Here is a 20,284-nt window from a genome sequence, read left to right on the forward strand (position 1 = left end):
TTTGGTTAACTTTTGATTTAATATGGCAATAAGTTATTTTGATAAAAATTACAAATTCAAACTCAAGTATTTCTGATTTCATGGAGGTAATAAGCACTCTGTCATCTAGAACATCAGCAAACAATAAATCCAACATTATTTCTCCTGTTAAGTATCTACCATTGTGTTCCTTCAGGAACCTCGTAGTGGGCAAAGGTAGAACAGAGCTCTCTGCTGTCCAGCCGACACTGCTCATAAATTAGTGCGCCAGGTGTTTTCCTGAGCTTACATCTTGTGTGTCTCACTGCCCACACCCTCCCTCTGTGAACCATTACCTGGATTAACTCACTCCGGGGCAATGCTGATAAGGGGACACCCAAAACTCATTCTTGGGCAGAAACAAGAAGCCAACAGCACTGTGTTGTGTTCTTACACAGCATCCACCAGGGCTCACATGGCTGAGCACTACTGTAAAGCACATTCTAGGAATCAGAGCTAAAAATGAGCCAGCAGCAGTGGTGCATAAGCCCGGCACCCAAAAGCCCAGGGCAGCTCAGCCTGAGCGACACATTCTGTCTCAAAAAGAACAAAAAGAGTAAGTCAAGTCTTCAACTTTTTTTTGGTTTTGTTTTTGATAAAAAACACATTTTGATCATCACTTCTGAAAGCAAACCCTGGGAATTGTGACATACTTTAAATCCTGTAATCGGTTTAGACATTTAATTTATTGGAACGCTTTTGTCAGGGGAGGGGAAGGGTTAACTTCATGTTGTGTTCAGACAGTCTCACCCTGTAGCCCACACTGGTCTTAAATAGTTAATCTTCTTGCCTCAGCTTTCTGAGTGCTGGAGAAGTGTGCACTATCATGTCTGCTTCTGGTTCTAATACTCTTAGACACGTATGGAGCAGGGTAAGGTGATCCATACCTCAAATCTCAGCACTCATGAGACAAGAGTAGGTAAACAAATTTCTGTGAGTTTCAGGCTAGGCAGAGTCCACCCCCTCTCCCTGCAAAAAGAAAGCATAACAAATACAGTACATAAGAAAAAGAAGTTAAATCTTACTTCAAGCAATGACCAGTCTAACGACACCGGTAACAGTAATACTCTTTCCCATGATGGCACGAGGACACATAAAATTGGAGGCTTTTCTGAGACAGGGCTTCTCTGTAGCCTTGGAGCCTGTCCTGGAACTAGCTCTTGTAGACCAGATTGGCCTCAAACGCAGAGATCTGCCTGCCTTTGCCTCCCGAGTGCTGGGATTAAAGGCGTGCGCCACCACTGCCTGGCCTATGGAGGCTATTTTTAAATCGCTATCTTTGAATGCTTTCAATTTGGAAAACACATTATGAAGCACTCAGTGACTGCGGGAGATGCAGCTATGCAGAGCCATTGCCTCAGGTGTACACTGATCTCCAGCACAGCACAGAAACAAACTAAAAACACAACAGCTTACAAACGAGGCTGGGATGAATTGAAAGCTTGATGATGTTGCTGGGTTTACTAAGCCAATTGCTTTGACACAGATAACCGACCCTAGGAATATACTGGTTGGGGAGTCAAGAGTCTATTTGGAATAAGTTCTTTGCAGCCCAGACTGGTTTTGAACTCCTGCCCTTCCTCCTGCCCAGGCTTCCTGAGTGCTAGAATCACAAGTGTGATCTCGATGCCCAGGCTTCAGCACAAGCATCACAAATGGCAGGACTGAAAAGCATTGAGGACTCATTTGCTCACAATCCGTACAATTGTTTCCGGCATGATTAATTTTAAACTATGCACATCCTCCAATTCTTCCCGTCTGTCAACATAGTTGCTTTCCTGATTACACATTAACTAGAAACTAGGTTCAACAGTCGTTCCTCCAATCACCTGGCAAAGATGTCACAACTGTCAAATCATTTTGCCAACTGGGCTGCCCTCTACTGGATAACTTAAGGCACTGAGACAAGTCAGGGCGCTTGGTTTCACAAAGCAATACAGACAAATGTAAACATTCCATATTCCAAACAGAGGTTCCTTGAGTAAGTCAAAAAACCACCTCAAAACACAAACCCTTCAGTAAGTCAGTTAATCTTTACCATGGAAAGAACACAGTGCCAACTCCACAAGAAACTTCAGTCATCCTGAGAACCCACAATAGAGTTCTAGCCCCCTTTCTAACCCTGGAGGCAGATCTGAAACAGGAGTGGGCGGGGGTAATGGGTGCACTAATCGTTCATGATTTTATGGTAATGCAAATCTCGTTTTTAGTCCATTTACTCTATGATGTCTTCTTACACATAAGAACAACTCATGGCAGATTCATGCTGAGTATCTGACAGTCATTAAGCCTCTCGAGCCCTTTCTTCTGTGACGATATCTAGCTGTCCATCTGCGGCTCATCCCCATGCCTGCGATTTGCAGTAATGTAGGACCAGTTTACCATCACTGCCAAAACACTACAGAAAGAAAAAGACAACACATTAAACACTGACTCTTTTTAGATTAAGAAAGAGTTCTATAACATACTCCATTTTCCAAAGAATACCTCTATCATACGTATCAGTAATTATACACATTCAACAAAACTAGGGTACCTGGGTATGGACTTAGGTACTTTCACTGCCTTCATGACATCTCTGATCAGGTATTTTCAGCTCTTTCCTGGCAGTGCTGGTCTATCTACTAATGACTATTGTCATGAAGCAGTGCTGTTGAGAAGGTCATTCTAGTGCGGTTTTATCAGGTCAAGTACGGATGGCAATGAACAATGCAGAAGTGATAGAGATTAGAAAAAATTTCTAAGAAAAGCTAAAAATTACTTCTAAATAAAACTTATCCCTTGACTGTTTAAGCTTAATTATAAAGATCCTACTCTGTTAAAGGTGTTCATGATATAGAGAACAAAGTGGCATGCTAGCTCTTAAAGACGTGAATCAATAATCCACACTGTTCAATAAACACAATACCCATGAGGGGAGGTTACTTACCTCATATAGAGTTCCAACTTCTTGGTCTGGGGAAGGGGCAAAGGATTGGTTCACATAAATAAACTAAAGGGAAAAAAAATGGATTCAAAAAGGTATCCTTTTTGTAACTAAGACATTTTTAAATACTGTGTATGGTTCTGTGCCAGAGATCAACACTGGGCATCCTTGGTGGCTCTCTTGCTTGAGACAGAGCCCCTCTCTGAGTCTGGAGCTCATCTAATGCTAGTCCGGCTGGTCAGTGAGATCCAGAGTCTGCCCATCTCCCCAGCAGGCACTGGGGTCACATAGACCAGCACAGGTCCCTGAGGTACTAGATCTTCATCTTTGTGGGTGGAAGGCCTTTATAGACTGAACCAGTTCCCTAGATAAATACGTTTTAAGTAGTTTTTCACAAATAGTTTTTGGAAGGATATTCAAAACACTACATTAACAAAATGCCTACTTGGCAAAGCAGCTCCTGACTGTAATCCCAGCAGGAAAGAGTGCAGGATTGCCCATGAGTTCAAGTCCAGCCTAGGCTACACAGTGAGACTATCCCAAAAGAAAAAAAAATAATTCTCACTGAGCCAAGATAAAATTTCTTCTACTAATTTCACATTTGCAGTTAAAAATCAGTAAATTTGATACTGGGCATTTTCCTTGGGTATGTTACACACATTTTTTCTCCTTTTTTTCTTTTGATCTTTACTATTGAAAAATTTCTGGGGTACTGAGTTTTAAGCTGGACATTCTTAGTATTAAATTAGTTGAAGAGAAAAAAGAATTCATTGTTCTAGACTTTTAATCAGTTTTAAATTAAAATATTTCTAGTGCTTAAAGAATTCCTAAATATATTAAAGCAAAAGGTCATAGTGTCGAAGAGGCTTTTGGTCAACTTCTTTTTAGAAAATAGAAGAAAATTGGCAGGTAACATCTATTTCAAGATCTAAGGATAAAATATTCTAGGTATAACAACTCTCTTTTAAACAGAAACAGTATGCGAACAGTTAGTCAACAGGTATTATTTATACAACAATAAATATTGGTTAAGTTTTTTACTTCAGTACTGAATGAGACAGTTAAAGAGTCCTGGCTCTAAATACAGATAACACTTCGTGGCCTACTCTATGTATACGAGCAGTACTTAAAGTAATAGTATCTGTATCTCATGGGGCTACTCAGAGCAAACCACACCAAATAACATACAATGCCAAACACAGCTATGTGCTTTAGTGATGATTTAGTTAAGGAGGGACTGTATTCATGATCATGGTCCTGTAAGATCCTGTCTTCATAGACATGCTATTTTAATCCGTGTAATATACTTCAAGATGTCCACACAAAAACAAAAGCGTCTAATAATGTATTTCTCAAAATGTATCCACTGCTAACTGTGGAGACAGCTCAGTTGGTAAAGTGCTTGATATGCAAGCATGAAGACCTGAGTTCTATCCCTCATGTACTCCCAGCAATAGGGAGAGGGAGACAGGGACTCCTGGGACTTACTGGCTAGCCAGTTCAGCCTGCTTGGTGAGCCTCAGGCCAATGAAACTGTCTCAAAGAACAAGATGGATGGCAACTGAAGCATGATGCTTGAGGTTCTTCAAAGAAACAAAAGCCTTATCACAACTAAAACCTAAATGGAGTACTTACTATATTGTGTACCATGAAACAGGTATATGAGTCTTAGTTCTTTCATCATATGTGAAAGATAACATTGCTTACCTCAAGAATAGGACAAACAAAAGTAATACAGAATCAAAGTAATTTAAACACCAAACTGTACTAATATACAGAGAATATAATGTTCTATGACAAATATTTCTGCATGGATATTCAGTGATACTTTGAGGAAAATAACTAAAATGCCAGCCTTAAAAAATACAAAACAGACTGGAAAGCAGCAACAGTAATGCTAAACATGACGTTAAGGGCTTGGGATAAAAAGCACACTTCCTGCCCGATGACCTGACATAATTTCTAGGAACATGGTGGACGGAGAATCCACTCCCAAGCACTGTTCTGACCACAGCATGTACATGCCAACCGCCACCAGAGGTGAACAATAAAAACAACCGTGTTCGAGAGTAAAGGGAGAATCTGCTCAAAAGTCCATAGAACAAAAGCAACATGTAGCTTCTATGTACACGTATTACTCAGGGTTGCCTAGGAACTACTGTGGATTTTTATAGGCAAGCAATCATTGTATTCATACCAACTGTTCCGAGGCCACGAGTTTAAGGAACTTTTTGATGAAGTCAATGAGTCCTTGGATGGTTCGGGTTCGCTCCACAGCCCATTTCTTTGTTTTCATTATAGGGGTATCTCCTACAGCCTTCAGCAGGATGTCAACTTCAAAAAAATTGTTTTGAAACATCTCATGAGAAGGTGATGTGAAACTGCTGAGAAAACAAGCTTTATCTACAATTACTTTTTTGGAGCTATGTGAGAAACACAAAAATATTAGACTCTACTCTTTTCCCCCTTAATCCTACAGAGTTCTTTCTAATGAGACCAATCTTTAAGACACATTTGACACAATAGAACTCTAAAGATAATAAATCGATCTGGCCCATAATATAAACAATACCAAAACCAAGTTAAAAAAAAAAAACAAAAAACTCATGCATTTTTTACCTAAGAAATTGGTGGTAATGCAGGTAATGCTGCTGCTGCCACTGTAACATGGCATGCCTTTCTGGAAAGCAATATGGTAATACATATCCGAGACTTGGAGATACACCTTGACTCAATAATATACTACTTAAAATCTAAAATAGCTTGAGATTTATAAAGATTCATATAAAAGGATGTCATCTTCATCAAAACATTTATTTTTACAGGGGGAAAAAAGCAGTAAATTTACATATTCAACACATATATGTAGGTAGGATTAAATAAAATATGAGCTGCTTTATGGTAGAATTTATAGAGAAAGGACACACATTCCAAATTGGGTCCAAACTATGGCTCTGTCTCTTGTAGAGCTACAAGCACTAAACTCTTTCACTCTCAAACCCTTGTAACAGCACTTACCTCACAGGGTTGATATGAGGACTAAGTCAGTTAATGCACATTCACAGCAGTACCCAGGCCATAAGTTATACTAATAGAACCTTAAGGTTATAAAGAGATGTTCAAGAACACAGTTTGGTTTTTGAGACAGGGTTTCTCTGTAGCTTTGGAGCCTGTCCTGGAACTCGCTCTGTAGATCAGGCTGGCCTCGAACTCACAGAGATCCTCCTGCCTCTGCCTCCCGAGTGCTGGGATTAACTCGGGAGGCAGAGGCAGGCGGATCTCTGAGTTCGAGGCCAGCCTGGTATACAAGAGCTAGTTCCAGGACAGGGTCTAGAAACTACAGGGAAACCCTGTCTCGAAAAAACAAAAAAACAAAAAAAGAAAAAAAGAATACATTTAAAAAGCGGTTAATAGTTTAAGAAGCTGAGAAAATGTGCAAAATAGAAAAACTGGGTGTATACAACCCCAACTTCATTCAGAATCACAAACACATATTCAGATTAGTATAGCATATCAAAATGTTACTTCGTAGTAGTGATATATGGCTTTTTGTAAATACTAAATTTTCTATACTTAACTTTTTAATGAAAAAAACCCTACTACTATAGTGGTATATTATTTGTATTTTAATAAATAAAGCTTGCTTGAAGATCAGTGCAAAGCAGACATACTAGTCAGCTATACAGGCCAGGCAGTGGTGGCACACACCTTTAATCCCAATAGCCAAACTAGCTAGTCATAGAGGCTGGGCAGTGGTGGTGCATGACTTTAATCTCAGCCCTAGAGAGGAATATAAAACGGGAGGAGACAGGTCTCATGCTGTCTCAATCTGAGGATTTCTGGAGGTGGGATCACCCATTTTTGGTCTGAGGTAGAGGTAAGAGCCAAGTGGCTAGCTGCTTTGCTTTTCTGATCTTCAGCTTGAACCCCAATATCTGTCTCTGAGTTTTTATTATTCGTGTTACATACTATTAAAAAAATCAGGGGCCCAAAAAAGTTTCAAAGAAAGCAGTAATATTTCAATGATTCAAAACACAGATGTAGATGAAAGTTTCTGTCCCGCCTGGTCCCACAGCCGTTCAGTACCAAAGAAAACACACTGAGGTTTTTATTATTATAAACTGTTTGGACTATCAGCTCAGGCTTATTATTAACTAGCTCTTACAACTTAAGTTAACCAATAATTCTTGTCTAAGTTTAGCCACACTACTTGGTATCTTTTCTTAGTAAGGCATTCTCATCTTGCTTACTCTGTGTCTGGCTGGTGACCGAGTCTCTGCCTTTCATCTGCCTAGAACTCGTAAGTGGCCTATACTTCCTGCCTGGCTACTGGTCAATCAGCATTTTAAAACAAATCTTTACAGTGTACAAGAGCATTATCCCACAGCACACAGACATGCAAATAAAGACTAATCTCCTTAATGAAGTTTATTTCCCTTAAGAGACACCTATAACCAAAGCCACCCTGAGAGCACAACTGTCCAATTGTTACCACACTCTTGCCCAATTTGTTTGGCATTTGAAGTTGGGATCAACTTATTCAAGTTTCCTCCTGAAGCTAGGTGTGGTGGTGCAGGTCTTTAATCCCAGCATTTAGGAGGCTGAGGCAGTTTGAGGCTAACCTGGTCTACATAATGAGTTCCAGGAGATCACATCTCCTCCTGAAATGAAACACAGAATCTAGAACATATGATGCAGCTCATTATCCTGGAAAAGAACTATGTAAGTGTCCTTTCAGTTATTTTGGGAATAAGGATGAGTTGGGAAGGCATAAAGGTGATTTGGGTTAGCCTACCTTTCACACCTTCCTCTCCAGTTACCTCGACCCCTGGAGCAATCAATAACTTGGCACTAATTAGGCACTGAAATGTACTACTGAAGAAAGAAGAGCCAGAGGGCAAGAAGCTAGAGACTCAGTAATTTATAGTAATTATATAGTAATTACAGCTGTAGTCTTAGTTCCCAAAATGACTTGCTTGTAGCTCTGAACCCTGACTACACATTAGAATCAACCGGAGAAGTTAATATACACAGCAATTAGATCGCAATCTTTTGCAAAGTAGGACCTTAGCACTGGTATTTAAACATTTGGCCTGGAAAGCCTGTGCCAGCAGGGTCAAGAACATGCCGTCTTTCTTCGGCAAATTACAGTGGAAATATGAAATATCTGATAAAGAAACTGTCTACAAAAGGATGAAAATAGGAATTCAATTTGTCAGAGAGAGCGAGAGCGAAAGCGAGAGAGAGAGAGAGAGAGAGAGAGAGAGAGAGAGAGAGAGAGAGAGAGAGAGAGAAAGGAAATATGGAGACCCAAACAAACACAGCCACCTCAGGCATCATCTTGGATTATGGGTCACTTTCTAGTTTGTGTTTGATTTTTGCACAGCAATCATCAGTGTGACAGACTAAAACTCTGACTGAGATGGCTAGATGTTTTTGTTTCTGGCCTGGGGTTGGCTTTGACCATACAGAGATTTGCTAGTCAAAGGCTTCTGAATGTTAGGATTAAGAGTGTACGCCACCACTCTCGGCCCGGTGCTTGCTACAACTAACTGGAGGAAAAAAATATTAGGACATTTTTTTTTCTCCAGGTTGACTGGTCATCTGTCAAAATACTAAGTACAGCATATATATTCATGGCAGATTTCCTCCAACTGCAGGGTCATTTTTTTTTTCTGTCTAGATGGGCTGGGAATTGAACCCCTGGACCTTTAGTACTGTTTTACTACTGAGCTACATACACCTGCATTTCCCCAGGAGCAGTGCTGGGAAACAATTCTGTGCAGCACAAACAAGCTGGAGAGATTACGGAGCAGAAAAGACACCCGGATCTACATTTTATGTCCCCGAAAGGAGAACAATCAAGGACAAGGTCTACCTTTTCCATTGATACGCGTTAATTTGATGATTTTTTTTTTTTTATAGTCAAATCTCACCTTACAGTGGTCAGGGCAAGTTAACCTCAATTTCCTTACTTTCCAGCGGTAAGCATAAGACAATACAGAGGTTGAGGACAGCTAGTTAAAGAAATATTCAATGTCGCACAAAAAAGGCATGCCCCCCCATTCCCAAATAAATAGCTAACTAAAAGGTGGCACCTATACCTTGAATTTCCCTTAGCATTCTTCACAGTAGCTCAAGTTCCAGGTTTTTGTTCTATAGAATGAATCCATATTCATTCCATTATTATTCCATTAATATCCATATTGGGGGAAGCCAATAGCGAAACTCGTCAGAATTCGTGGGTTGTACTCCACTTGTCGCCCCTGTCATCTTCAATTTTGATTTCAGTAACTTCTGTTCTACCCGGAGGTACCAAGATCTCACTCGCCTCCCAGCTTCAAACTGCTCGAAGGCTGACTACCTCCAAGACCCCGTAAAAAGTGCGAAGGACGGCGAATCCGGGTACCACCCGGATCACCTAGGCACCCCAAAGGCGCGAACACCGGTAAGAGGAAAAAGAGCACCTCTGAGACGCGCCCTTCTCTAGCTTTCGCTTCTTTAGGGGCCGCCTCTCTTACAAACTCTATTACATCTCCCGCCTCCGCACACAAATGGATGTTGACATTACTTTTTTTCTTGGTGTCACCGGGAGGCTCCTCCGTCCCCGGAGAGACTGTGGCCGAAGACGGGGGCTCTGGGGTGGCAGTTTCCGGGGAGAGCTCCGAAAGGCTCTCGCCGCCAGCTGCGGCCGCTGAAGGAGGGAGCTGCAGCAGGGCCTCAGGTTCTTCCGCCATCTTGCTCGCCGAGAGTCAATGGCGGAAGTGACGTACCCGGTGCAGAGGTTGGGCCTTGCTCCACGGAGGGTCGCAAAGCAGGCGCCGGGTGGGGGTCCCGGGACAACAGTGAACTTTGGGGTGTCTGGAGAGCGGTACATTAGATGATCCGTTGGAAACACTATTTAATAAAGTTCTAAGTGTCATCTAGTCGCAGCGAGCTTCCGGAACGTTCCACGACGCGACTCAGCTCGCCACCAGATGAGTAAGTCCCCCCTCCCTCCAGCAAGTTGGCTCCGGCCCGAGACGCTTCCGTTTCCTTCCGGCCTGCTCCGCCCAGGTCCCGCCTCCAGGCCCCGCCCCACAGCGCGGGAGCGCGCGCGGGCGCGTGCGGGAGGGGGCGGGTGGGGAAGCAGTGGCAGGAAAGCTCCCGGAGGCGAGGCTCGCACGCCCGCCCCCGCCCTGGCCCCAGCGCCCACCCGGTCGGCCCGGCCCAGCCATGATCAAGGCCATCCTCATCTTCAACAACCACGGGAAGCCGCGGCTCTCCAAGTTCTACCAGCCCTATGTGAGTATGCCCCTGCCGCGGACCCGGGGAGAGGGCGAGCGCCGGCGCAGGGCAGCGCCCAGCGGCTTCCTCCGAACGACCCTCGCGACGCCGCGGCCCTCCCCGCGTCCGACTCCTGCACCGCTGGCCCGCCTGTCACCTCAGGCAGTGGGAGCCGCTTGCCACTCCCCGCCGGCGGCTCGCCGTCTGTGGGCGAGGCGGTTTGTCCGCCGCGAGGGGCGCTGCCCACCTGCCCGGCACCTCCGCTCCAGCACGGCGGCCGTGCCGCTCCCAGTCCCACTCTCTTGTCGCCCAGCCTGGCCAGGTGGATTGCTTTCTGTTGCTCGGGGACAGATGGGCCACTGTGTTGTCCACCCTAATCCCCGGCGAGCTCAGCAACTTTGGCTCGCCGCACGCCCTGGCCAGTGTGTGCAGTGTGTTTCCATATGGAAGCCTCCCAAGCCCCCGTGTGACTGTTGAGGAAATTAAGTGGGGACCTGGCGTTTGATTGGGTTTTTAACCTACCGTCTGAATCTACTCTTGACTTAACTGGCAGCGTAAGTCGTTAACCCATCAGAAGGGGACTCTGCATCTCGGAGTTAACGATTTCATTTTGGTGTGGTTTTTCTTCTTTAAACCAAAACTCAGGGCAAATGCATTTGTCCTGAGTTTTGGTTGACAGGAAATAGCATCTGCGAAAGTTCTCTTCTAGAACTGTGGACATTGTTTAATATTGCTAGGAGCAGAAGACTTTAAAGTCACGAAGATCACTTATAAACGATGGAGGAGAGGTGATAGGTTCCTATGCCTTACCTGAGGGCAAAACTCAGACTAGGTCATGCTTTGAGCTGTCATTTGTAGGGTGAGCTCTGTAGCTGTCTTGGGGGGCGTTTTGCGTATAGCCAGACGTGGACTTTGAATTTAGTGTTGAAAATATGCCAACACCGACACTTTCTGCGCATGGCCCCAGATGGAAATTATTCCTGCCATTAGAAATGAAACGTGAAAATGTCAGTTTGCCTGAAGTGATAATGCAGTCTGTGGAGGTGTTGGGTGAAGTGAGAAATAGAGCTGCTGCATTTCCTTAAGTTGCTTCGCTTTCCCTGATGCTAAAGAACACTTTGCTCTACTTTCCGCGTTAGTATAACTAAACGCTAATGTTCCTTCTGAGGAAAACAATGCCATTAGCTTGACTACCTGATTGCCTAAAATGCCCTTGTTGAGTCCATTTGCTGTGTAGAAAAGGCACGTTCCAATAGTGAAATCACATGGAAGAGTTTTGTTTTTCTTTCTGCCTTTAAATCTGTAGTAGTAATCCGTCTGGCCTGGTGATGAAGGCCTGTAATTCCAGCTACTCAGGAAGCTGAGACAGGAGTATTGGAAGGTCAAGACCTGGGCTAGGAGTTCAAGACCAGCCTGAGCAATTTAGTGAGACCCTGTCTCAACATAAAAAGTAAAAAGTGGGTTAGTGATAGCGTTTCTCACGTCCACAAGGTCCTGGCTTCAATCCCTAGTATTATAAAATTAATTATTAAGCAGGATTCAGAATAATAGGTCCCTTGGCTAATCCATAATTTCACGGTAATCACTACTATAGGTAGACTTAAATCATATGAAGTATGAATTTAACTTGGAAATCTAGAAATACAGCTTTGTCCAGCAGTGGAAGCAGACTTGTCTTTTACCTTTCATTATTAGGTAGCAGTGACGGCTAATGTGGAAAAGGTGTGCAGCTGAAGCAGCTGTGGTGGCACTTTTTTGGTCACTGAGTGACAGTGCTGCTGGCGGCGTGAGGCTGGACGGAATTTAAAGGGATGCGGGCCCTATAGAGGTGGTGCGCCAGAACTGTTTCTCTGTCAGCCGCTACAAATTGGATCTTCCCGACCGTGTGCTAAATCGTCTTTTAGAAATAGTTGAAAGTAATTTATTTCTTTGCTTCTTTTGCTTCTTGCACTAGACTATAACCCCTATGGGGTTATATTTTTCTATTTTTCGTTCATTTACTCCATTGTCATCAAATGTTTACTTTGTGTCTGCCACATGTAGGCACTGTAAATGAAGAAACACATCCACTTTCTGCTTGTAGGAGGATGTAGACATGGCTAACAAATAGCCTGTATGATATCACAGGTATTAATAGTAATAAATAATGTGGAAAAAAATAAATCAAGACAAAGTAGGGACCGTGAGCATGACAACTGAAAATACTGCAGCCAGTTACATTCTCACCAAGAAGTACCGTTTAAGCCAAGGATTGAGCGTGGTAAGAAGAGCAGCCTTGCAGAGAGATACCTGGGGGAAAGGGCATTCCAGGCAGAGATGAAAGAGTGCACAAATGCAAAAGTTGATGTTTGGAGGAGGAATATCAAGAACACTTGCCTTACAAGCGGAGACTGTCAAGGAAGCACTCTCGGAAATGGCATTTGTTGTCTAGGTCATTCAAATGTAGCCCTTTTGCATTGCCTGAAATTCCTTTCTTCTCTTTGTGACAGGCCCCAAATTGAGTCCTTGTTCTTTGCTTAGCCCAAACACCATGTATGTGTTTTCTGAAGGAATTTACCCTGCTGCTGCTCTTGTCTTAGAACTTCCTTTTTATGGTATGATACTCTGCTTCACAGCTCTAAGTCCTTGGGACAGCCTATTGAATTTTTGTTGGAAGATGTAATTTAAGCATATTCGTGTTGTTTCCAGCAGTCAACACCGTGTCTTTAATGTACTGAACTTTTTAAATTTTATTGTGTGTATGTGCTTGTCTGTGTCTGTGTGTACCACATGTGCACTGGTGCTCACGGAGGCCGGGAGTGGGATCTGCTGGAACTGGCGTTTCAGTTGGTTGTGAACTGCTTGCAGTAGGTGCTGGGAGCCAGGCGTTACCCTCTGCAGGAGCAGTCAAGTCTCTTAACCAAACTAGCTCTCTGGCTCCTGTAGTGAACTCCTAAGGAATCGGTGTTAAATGCTTTCCTTTGGAATCTAGCTTTGGGATAAAAGTTGAATTAAAATTGATTGTTAAATTTCCTTCTAACTGTTACAAATTAGTTCTCCATTGAGCAGAGATTTTCGGAATCTATGTCTTCAGCACGAACGTAATGGTGGAATAGCTGTTGCTTCTTTCCCGTGTAAAGCTGGAGAAGTCTCTTAAGAAGTGCTCTTCAGGTCTGTCCGGGTGGCTCATTTGGGAAGGCATTTCCTGCCAAGCCGGGGAAACCTGAGTTCCATGCCCAGAACCCTTGTAGTGGGAGGAAAGAGCCCTCTTTTATGGTGACCTCCGACCCTTTGGTGTCTTCCTCACACAAATAAATTAAAAAATGTACTTTATTTAAAAAGAAGTATATCCAATAAAGTCAGTTTTGAGTTAAATAAATTAAGCAATATTTCAGGATATTTCTAGGCCAACGTTTCTGTGCCCTGACAGGATGCTGAGGTTTAAGTTCAACATTTTGGGTTAATAGTAACAGTTTGAAAATTGCTTTACTTTGACATGTTTCCCTACGGCAATGGGTTTTTGTTCTTCATTTAGGCTTCCTCAGGATATCACATTTGTGTGGTCATTTCTACCCCTTTGTACCGTAGATTTTGCACTAAATAACCTTGGCCATGCCTCTCGGTTGGTGTCATTTGTGAGACATGAAGTAACACGTGTTTTGTGGTCTTTGCTGAGTTAAACTTTTGGATCTTTCCACTTCAGTAAGATATTAGGAACGGCCGGACTGATTACTTCCCCTTGAGCTTGTCATTTCTAAACTTCTGCAAGTTTAGCATTTGTGTGTGTGCACATTATTTCAAGTCATGCTTACCCACAGCAATCTGGCAATAGTAATTTTTAGTCTTAACAGTTACCTAGAAATTATTTGTATATTACTAACATTTAAAACAGATGTATTTTTACATAGCTATTAATCACAAAAGCAACAACAAAAACTTCTTGGGCTATATGATTTCTGTGTTATTGGTAAATCAAAATATATTTAGTGAATCATGCTGATAAAGTAGAAGGACATTGTGAGTTGTCCTTGTTTCTGCAGATACTAAAGATTACCACACTTTAGTTCAAGCAGAAACAGTTGTAAACTGTACAATACATTAGTTACCCCAATATATGTACGTGTAAGCTATGTTTAAGTGTTAGGCTGTTGAACAACTTCCAGCACTAGAAAGACTGTTCTCTAATCCTCGAGTGTGAAGTTCTGAACATGATGTTTTCTTTTAAACATCTTTAATAAGTCATAGCTGTGCTTATTGGTTTCCTTTAGTGACTTACGGCAATGTGGCAGGATAGTTAGATGCATTTTGGTTTTCATCTCTCTTACCTTTTCCCCGTCCTGGACATGAAACTAGAGCTTCATGTATGCTCGTGTATGCCGTACATCTTAGCTACACCCCAGCCAGTTGTTAGTCAGGTGTGGCACCCAGCTGTAGTCCCAGTACTCACAGCTACGAGGGAAGTTGAGGCAGGTAGCTCACTTGAGCCCATGGATTGGAGACCAGCCTAGACAACATAGGGAGACTCTGTTTCAAAATTTGAAACAAAATGAAATTTTAAAAGGTACAATTATCAGCAGTTCTGAGTAATATCAATATGTATTATTACACAGTTCAACTTTTTAAAGAAAAAAATCCATATGATTTCTTTAAAAATGTCCTTTTAAAGATTCATTTTGTGTGTAGGGGTGTTTTGTCTATATCTGTGTATGTGCACCCTGTGCATGTTTGGTTCCTAAGGAGGTCAGAAGACAGCATCAGATCCTTGGTGCTGGTGTTAGAGATGGTTGTGAACCATCATGTGGATTCTGGGAACTGAACCTGGGCCTCTACAAGAGCAGCAAATAGTTTTATCCATGGAGCCGTCTCATCCCTCCAGCCCCTCCATATGATTTGTTTTCCTTTAGTATTGGTTAGAATTCTTTGGGGGTACCTAAACTGGGTCTTATGTGATTGATGCAAATGATTCTGAACAGTTCCTATAGGGTAAGTAGTATAGAGTAGAATACGGTTTCCAGCATGGATTCAGCCAAGCCGGTGACTTCCTTACAGAGTGCTACTTTATTTGCCTTACATGGCACAAGAATTCGTTATCCAAAGACTGATTCTGACCCTTACAATTGAATCAGAGTGGTTAGTTCCTGTAATCTAAAATTTGTTCCCTGCCCTGTCCCTTCAAAAACAAAAACAAAAATAACCCCAACAATCTGGCTAGACAGTCAAACAAAAACCAATAATAGCTTTCTTTCATCAGGATCCAAGCTTGGAAACAGATAAAGTGGTATTGTCAGAAAGCTGGAAAATAGGAGTATGTGTTGATTAGCAAATTAAGGGACTATTATTGTCTGTTTAAAAAGAATCTTATTGTTGGAACTGAAGAGCTGATTCAGCAGCTAAGAGCGTTACTACTCTTCCAGAGGGCTTAAGTGTGGTTCCCAGTATTACTTGGTGGCTCACAACCTTCAATAACTGCATTTCCAGAGGATCCAGGGCCCTCTTCTGATCTCCCCAGGCACTGCTTGAATGTGAATCATGTAGGCAAAACATAATACACATGAAGCTAAATAAATCTTAGAAAAGTTTAAAAATAATGACCACATATGCTAATATCTAGGCATTATTGTAATTTAAGCACCCATTAGGTCTAAGGAAATGGCTCAGTAGACATAGTGATTGTCGTGCAAGCATGAGGACCTAGATTCAGATCCTGAGTATTTTACATAAAAAACCAAGTCCAGTAGTATGTACCTCTAATCCCAGCACCAAAGAAGTAGATCTCTAGGACTTGCTGGCCAACCACTCAAGTTGCAAGAAATGTTCAGTGAAAAACCTTGTGTCAAAGTGTACAACAGTGATACACATACCTGGGGGTAACCAACAGCTCTCTAATTAAAATTCAGTCCTACTCAACAAGAGGGAGTCCATGTCTGATACTGGAAATCTAGGTGACTGCTTATTTCTACTAAAGTCATGGTTATTGGAAGAGAATCCATAACCACTAATTGACTAAACCAGCATAATCCCTAGCAATAATCTATAAACATTTGTTCTTACATCTCCAGATAAGTGTAGTCTTTATCAAGAAAACTTCCCTTTGTAGCAGAGACCATTACAGAAAACCACAACCAATCAAAATGCAGGGTTGTGGAGACCAGTTCCAATGGCTACATCTACAAAACACTTCTACTCTTAAGGTTCAGGGAACATTTCAGAAAGATTGTAAGAACCAGGAAATCAGGGAGTTTGCTGCGAGATTGTGTTTTCTAATTGTATCAGAAGCTTGTCTCACCAACATGGTTGTGCAGATGTGAGCTGCAGGAGGATGACACCAATGAACTGCCAAACTGGGCAGAGAAAAGCCCGTGAGGTCTCAGCCTTGCAGAAAGAGCTACTAGCAGTAGAGGAAAACTGGTAACAGGAAAGATGACCGTCCACAGGGAAGAGCACACCAATTTGTTGTTCAGTAGCAAATGGCCAGCCCTGAAAATACAGGTAGCATTATACCAACTGAACAGGTTGTATTTAGAAATATATGTATGTATGCAATATGCATGCAATAACAGTAAAAAAAGAGACTGAATTTCAAGGAGAGCTGGGAGAGGTGTATGGGAAGGTTCAGAGGGAGGAAAGGGAAGGAAGAAATGTTGTAATCAAATTAATATCTCAAAAATAAAAATAAGTCTTTCCTTATATCTCCTTTCCCAAGGTGATTACTTTTATCTGGCTATCACGGCATTGTGTAAATAATGTGCTTTTGGCTAAGTTTTCATTTGTAGACATGTCCTCTTCTGTTATTGGAAATAATAATTTAGTTCTGACTTACAGCACCCGAGTCTCAGTCCCTCAAAGCTATTTTATACTTCAGATTGTGTCAGTCCTCCGTGCCCATACTAGTTTTTATGTAAACCGTCCTCAGCTGAGCCAGCTTGTCAATTTTGTTTAGTTTTTTTCCTTCTGACATTTTATCTTCCTTGAAGATAATTGCTTTTCTTTTGAGCTAGGTTTTTTTTTATTTACTTATTTCTAATTTATGTTTCTGCCAGCATGTGTCTGTCAGTTTCCTGTTCATTAAGAAATCTCTTCTGGAACCTTTTGGCTAGGATCATTCTCTGCCAGTTGCCTGGCAGTCATGTTTGGACTTTATCTGAGAGATTCCTCTTGGCTGTTTTCTATGTTAGATCTTCAATTGCTTGATTCTTTGTCTGTTGTCTTATCGTGGTAGAGCCAGTGACTTCTTTAGTAAAGTGTAACAAGAAGTAGATTTTATGAGAGCTTGCTGTTCTGAAAGTCTTATTAATAAGTACATTGAGATTTAGAATTCCAATCTTCATGATTGCATGCTGTGCCACCTTTCTTTTTCCATTGTTGGTTTTTAAAAAGTCTGCAGCAATTGTGGCTACTCCCTTTCTGTGTATGACTTTATGACTTACTAGCAATGCATAGGCTTCTGTTTCTAAAGTCTTAAGAGTTCCTTGCTGTGAGACTGTTCGCGTCCATAGCGTGGGATACTCTACCAAGTATTATTCTGGAAGCTCTAATTGTCTACTGGAATCATTTCTTGGTTTCTTTATGTTCTGTTTGATGCAGGGATTAAACCTAGGGCCCTTGAGTATGCTAGGCAATGGCTATCACAGAGTTAGCTATATCCTCAGTCCTTCTCTCTATTCTGAGTCTTTAATTCTTGATTCTTCTAGACTTGTAAATTCTTAAAATGTTCTCTTTTCTTCTCTGCCTCTAATCTCTTCTATAGGCATTTTTCTCAAGCTGTTGTTTTTAGTTTATATCTGGAATTTGAAAATTTCTTGTTATAATTTTCATGATATCCTTCTTAATTTCTGAATTTTACTCGTTTGTAGTTTACATATCTCCTGAGTTTTTCAGATACAGAGCTCAGATCCTGCTGTTAGAAGTTGGAATCTATGAAGGAAGTTCAAGTATGTATTTTAAGTGTGTCACAGGAGTAGGAATGATACCAAGGTGTAAACGGAGACTGTGCTTTTGTTTCCCTGCCACCAGACCTGAATAATCACACAAAACTGGATTAATTACAACACTGTTTGGCCAAAGGCTCCGGCATATTCCTAGCTAACTCTTGCATCTTAAATTAACCCATTTCTACTAATCTGTGTATATATCACCATGAGGCTGTGGCTTACTGGTAAGGTTCTGGTGGTGTCTTTCTCATTGGGCAGTTACACAGCTTCTTTGTAATCTGCCTTCTCTCTTTCTATGTCTCTGTTGAGATTTCCTGCCTGGCTTTCCTCTGCTAAGCCACTGGCCGGAACAGCTTTATTTAGTGGGGTAAACACTGTGTTTTGAGACAGAGGCAGGGAACTGAAGAGAGCAGTGAGCATTCACCGTGGCTGATCTGCATGGGTAGGGAGAAGCAGCAGGTGAGAAAACTCCATAGGTAGTTCAAAAGTAAATTTGGAAGATGTTTATGGTATGGAAGGATTTTTTGTGTATTAATGGTATATGTTTCCACTTTGCTAAATTTGGTAGCTTACACACACACATGAGCGTGCGCGTACACACACACACATACACACACACACACATGAACCATCTCTGAAAAGTCTGAAAAAAATAGTTTTTTTAGGTCTTTCTGTCGTTTGGGTTTATGTTGGTGCTTTTTAATTTCTCTTTTTTAAGAACCTGGTTTTAGAGCAGATACTCTCTGAAGTTCTTTTGTGCTCCAGTGTCCAAGGTCTTCCTTTTTCCTAGCCATGATGGGGTTAGCATTGCTGAACCTGTGAAGTGGAGACCAGGAATGTGGGATGGAGAAGGATCTGACCCAAGCCTCAGTCTGACATCATAAACTGGAGGTGGTTGGGAGCTGTGGCAGCTAAGGATGCCCTAAACTTCCTTCCCAGGATGCTCTCTAGGAAGTGGAGATGTCACCCCACTTAAACTTTCTACCAGGAAATCCCTTTATCCTACCTTGCTTTTTATTGCTGTAATTTATTGATCTTAAAATACTGCATAACAGACTTCTCTTGGGTCAAAGAGAGATCCTAGAGCTCCCCTCCTGCACTTGAAGGAGCCCTGTGGGGCCAGGTGCTGAGGGGAGCCTCCTTGTATCCTGCCTATCTCTCTTTCTCCAGGGGCCCCAGGTTGGGTTCCGTCTCATCTGCAAGCACCTCCAGAAGCATATCTATTTCATTTAATTGGAGTTGGAAGAGGGATCTTGCCCTACTTTTCCACCTTTGCCACAGCAGGGGAGGGTGTAGGCACATTGAGCTCACTTCTCCAGTTTAAGTAGTGAGGTTGGAGCTGCTGCTGTGCAGCCTTCCGGTGTCACAGAGGAGTCGTTACCTAGGACTGACCTCTCAGTTCAGAAGCTTGCAGTCTATGTACAGAGATGAGAAACTATTGTTTTAATGTCTATTCATTAAAGGTTTGATTGAAAACTAAAATAACTTGCATGTGATTATATAGAATATAATTTTTGTGAAACCAATCTTTTAGTATTTGTTATTCATCTTTTTGATTTTCTTATAGTTTAATTATGTTTTTCTTTGACATGAAGTCTTGCTGCATAACCAGGTTATCTGACTTTCCATATAGACCAGGGTTGCCTTGAAATTTGAGCGCTCTTGCTTCAGCCTCCTACGTCCTTCCTTGCATTGCAGACATGTGCCAGTATTGCTGGCAATGGTTTTGTTTCTGTTTCCTGTAATATATGTTATTAAACAATGTTTAGTGTTGCTTAGTTGGATTTTATGCTAATGGAATGATTGTGTATCCCTGTGCTACTTGCCCTCTCTGTTCCACATGGGGACTGGTGTGTCTCTTCCAGGTGCCCGTGCTGGAGCTCCAGGGGAACGGTATCTGCGGAGGGCATGAGAGTGGGCCCTCTTGGGGGCTAGTGTCTTCCTAAGGGGCTGGAGAGTGAGCTTCTGCATGAGGACAGAGAGAACTGCTGGTATCTTGATTGTGGACTTGTAGCCCCCAGACCTGTCAAAAATAAACAGTTCTACGTAGGCTATCCAGTCTGCCTCTTGCAGTTGCGACAGATTGAATCAAGGCTCTTTTATTTTTCCCCTTATGATTTGGAAATTTAAATGTTTAAGGATAAGAGCATGTTACAATTTATCT

At 42.1% G+C, this 20,284-nt stretch overlaps 2 protein-coding genes across 3 annotated transcripts in view; one reads left to right on the forward strand and one right to left on the reverse strand.

Moving 5' to 3' along the window:
• Nucleotides 1-9,893, reverse strand: Atg12 (autophagy related 12). 2 transcript variants are annotated; one of them, XM_038331006.1, is made up of 4 exons: nt 9,516-9,819; nt 5,142-5,278; nt 2,948-3,010; nt 1-2,416 (listed from the first exon to the last, which is right to left on the reverse strand). In XM_038331006.1, the coding sequence occupies exons 1-4, from the start codon at nt 9,679-9,681 to the stop codon at nt 2,357-2,359; spliced, it is 426 nt and encodes a 141-aa protein (XP_038186934.1). In that variant the 5' UTR covers nt 9,682-9,819; the 3' UTR covers nt 1-2,356. The 2 variants fall into 2 exon arrangements, with proteins under 2 accessions (XP_038186934.1, XP_038186935.1); XM_038331007.1 differs by lacking the exons at nt 1-2,416; nt 5,142-5,278 and having other exon boundaries at nt 2,949-3,010; nt 9,516-9,893.
• A 138-nt stretch (nt 9,894-10,031) lies between these two features.
• The window catches only part of Ap3s1 (adaptor related protein complex 3 subunit sigma 1), a 50,456-nt gene continuing 40,203 nt past the window's right edge, over nt 10,032-20,284 (forward strand). Inside the window, exon 1 of the mRNA XM_038331571.1 lies at nt 10,032-10,228. Within this exon, the coding sequence (XP_038187499.1) occupies nt 10,160-10,228 (69 nt within the window). The 5' untranslated portion in view covers nt 10,032-10,159. The remainder of the gene's footprint in view (nt 10,229-20,284) is intronic.

The sequence above is a fragment of the Arvicola amphibius genome, chromosome 5 (assembly GCF_903992535.2).
Source record: "Arvicola amphibius chromosome 5, mArvAmp1.2, whole genome shotgun sequence".
Taxonomy (NCBI): Eukaryota; Metazoa; Chordata; class Mammalia; order Rodentia; family Cricetidae; genus Arvicola; species Arvicola amphibius.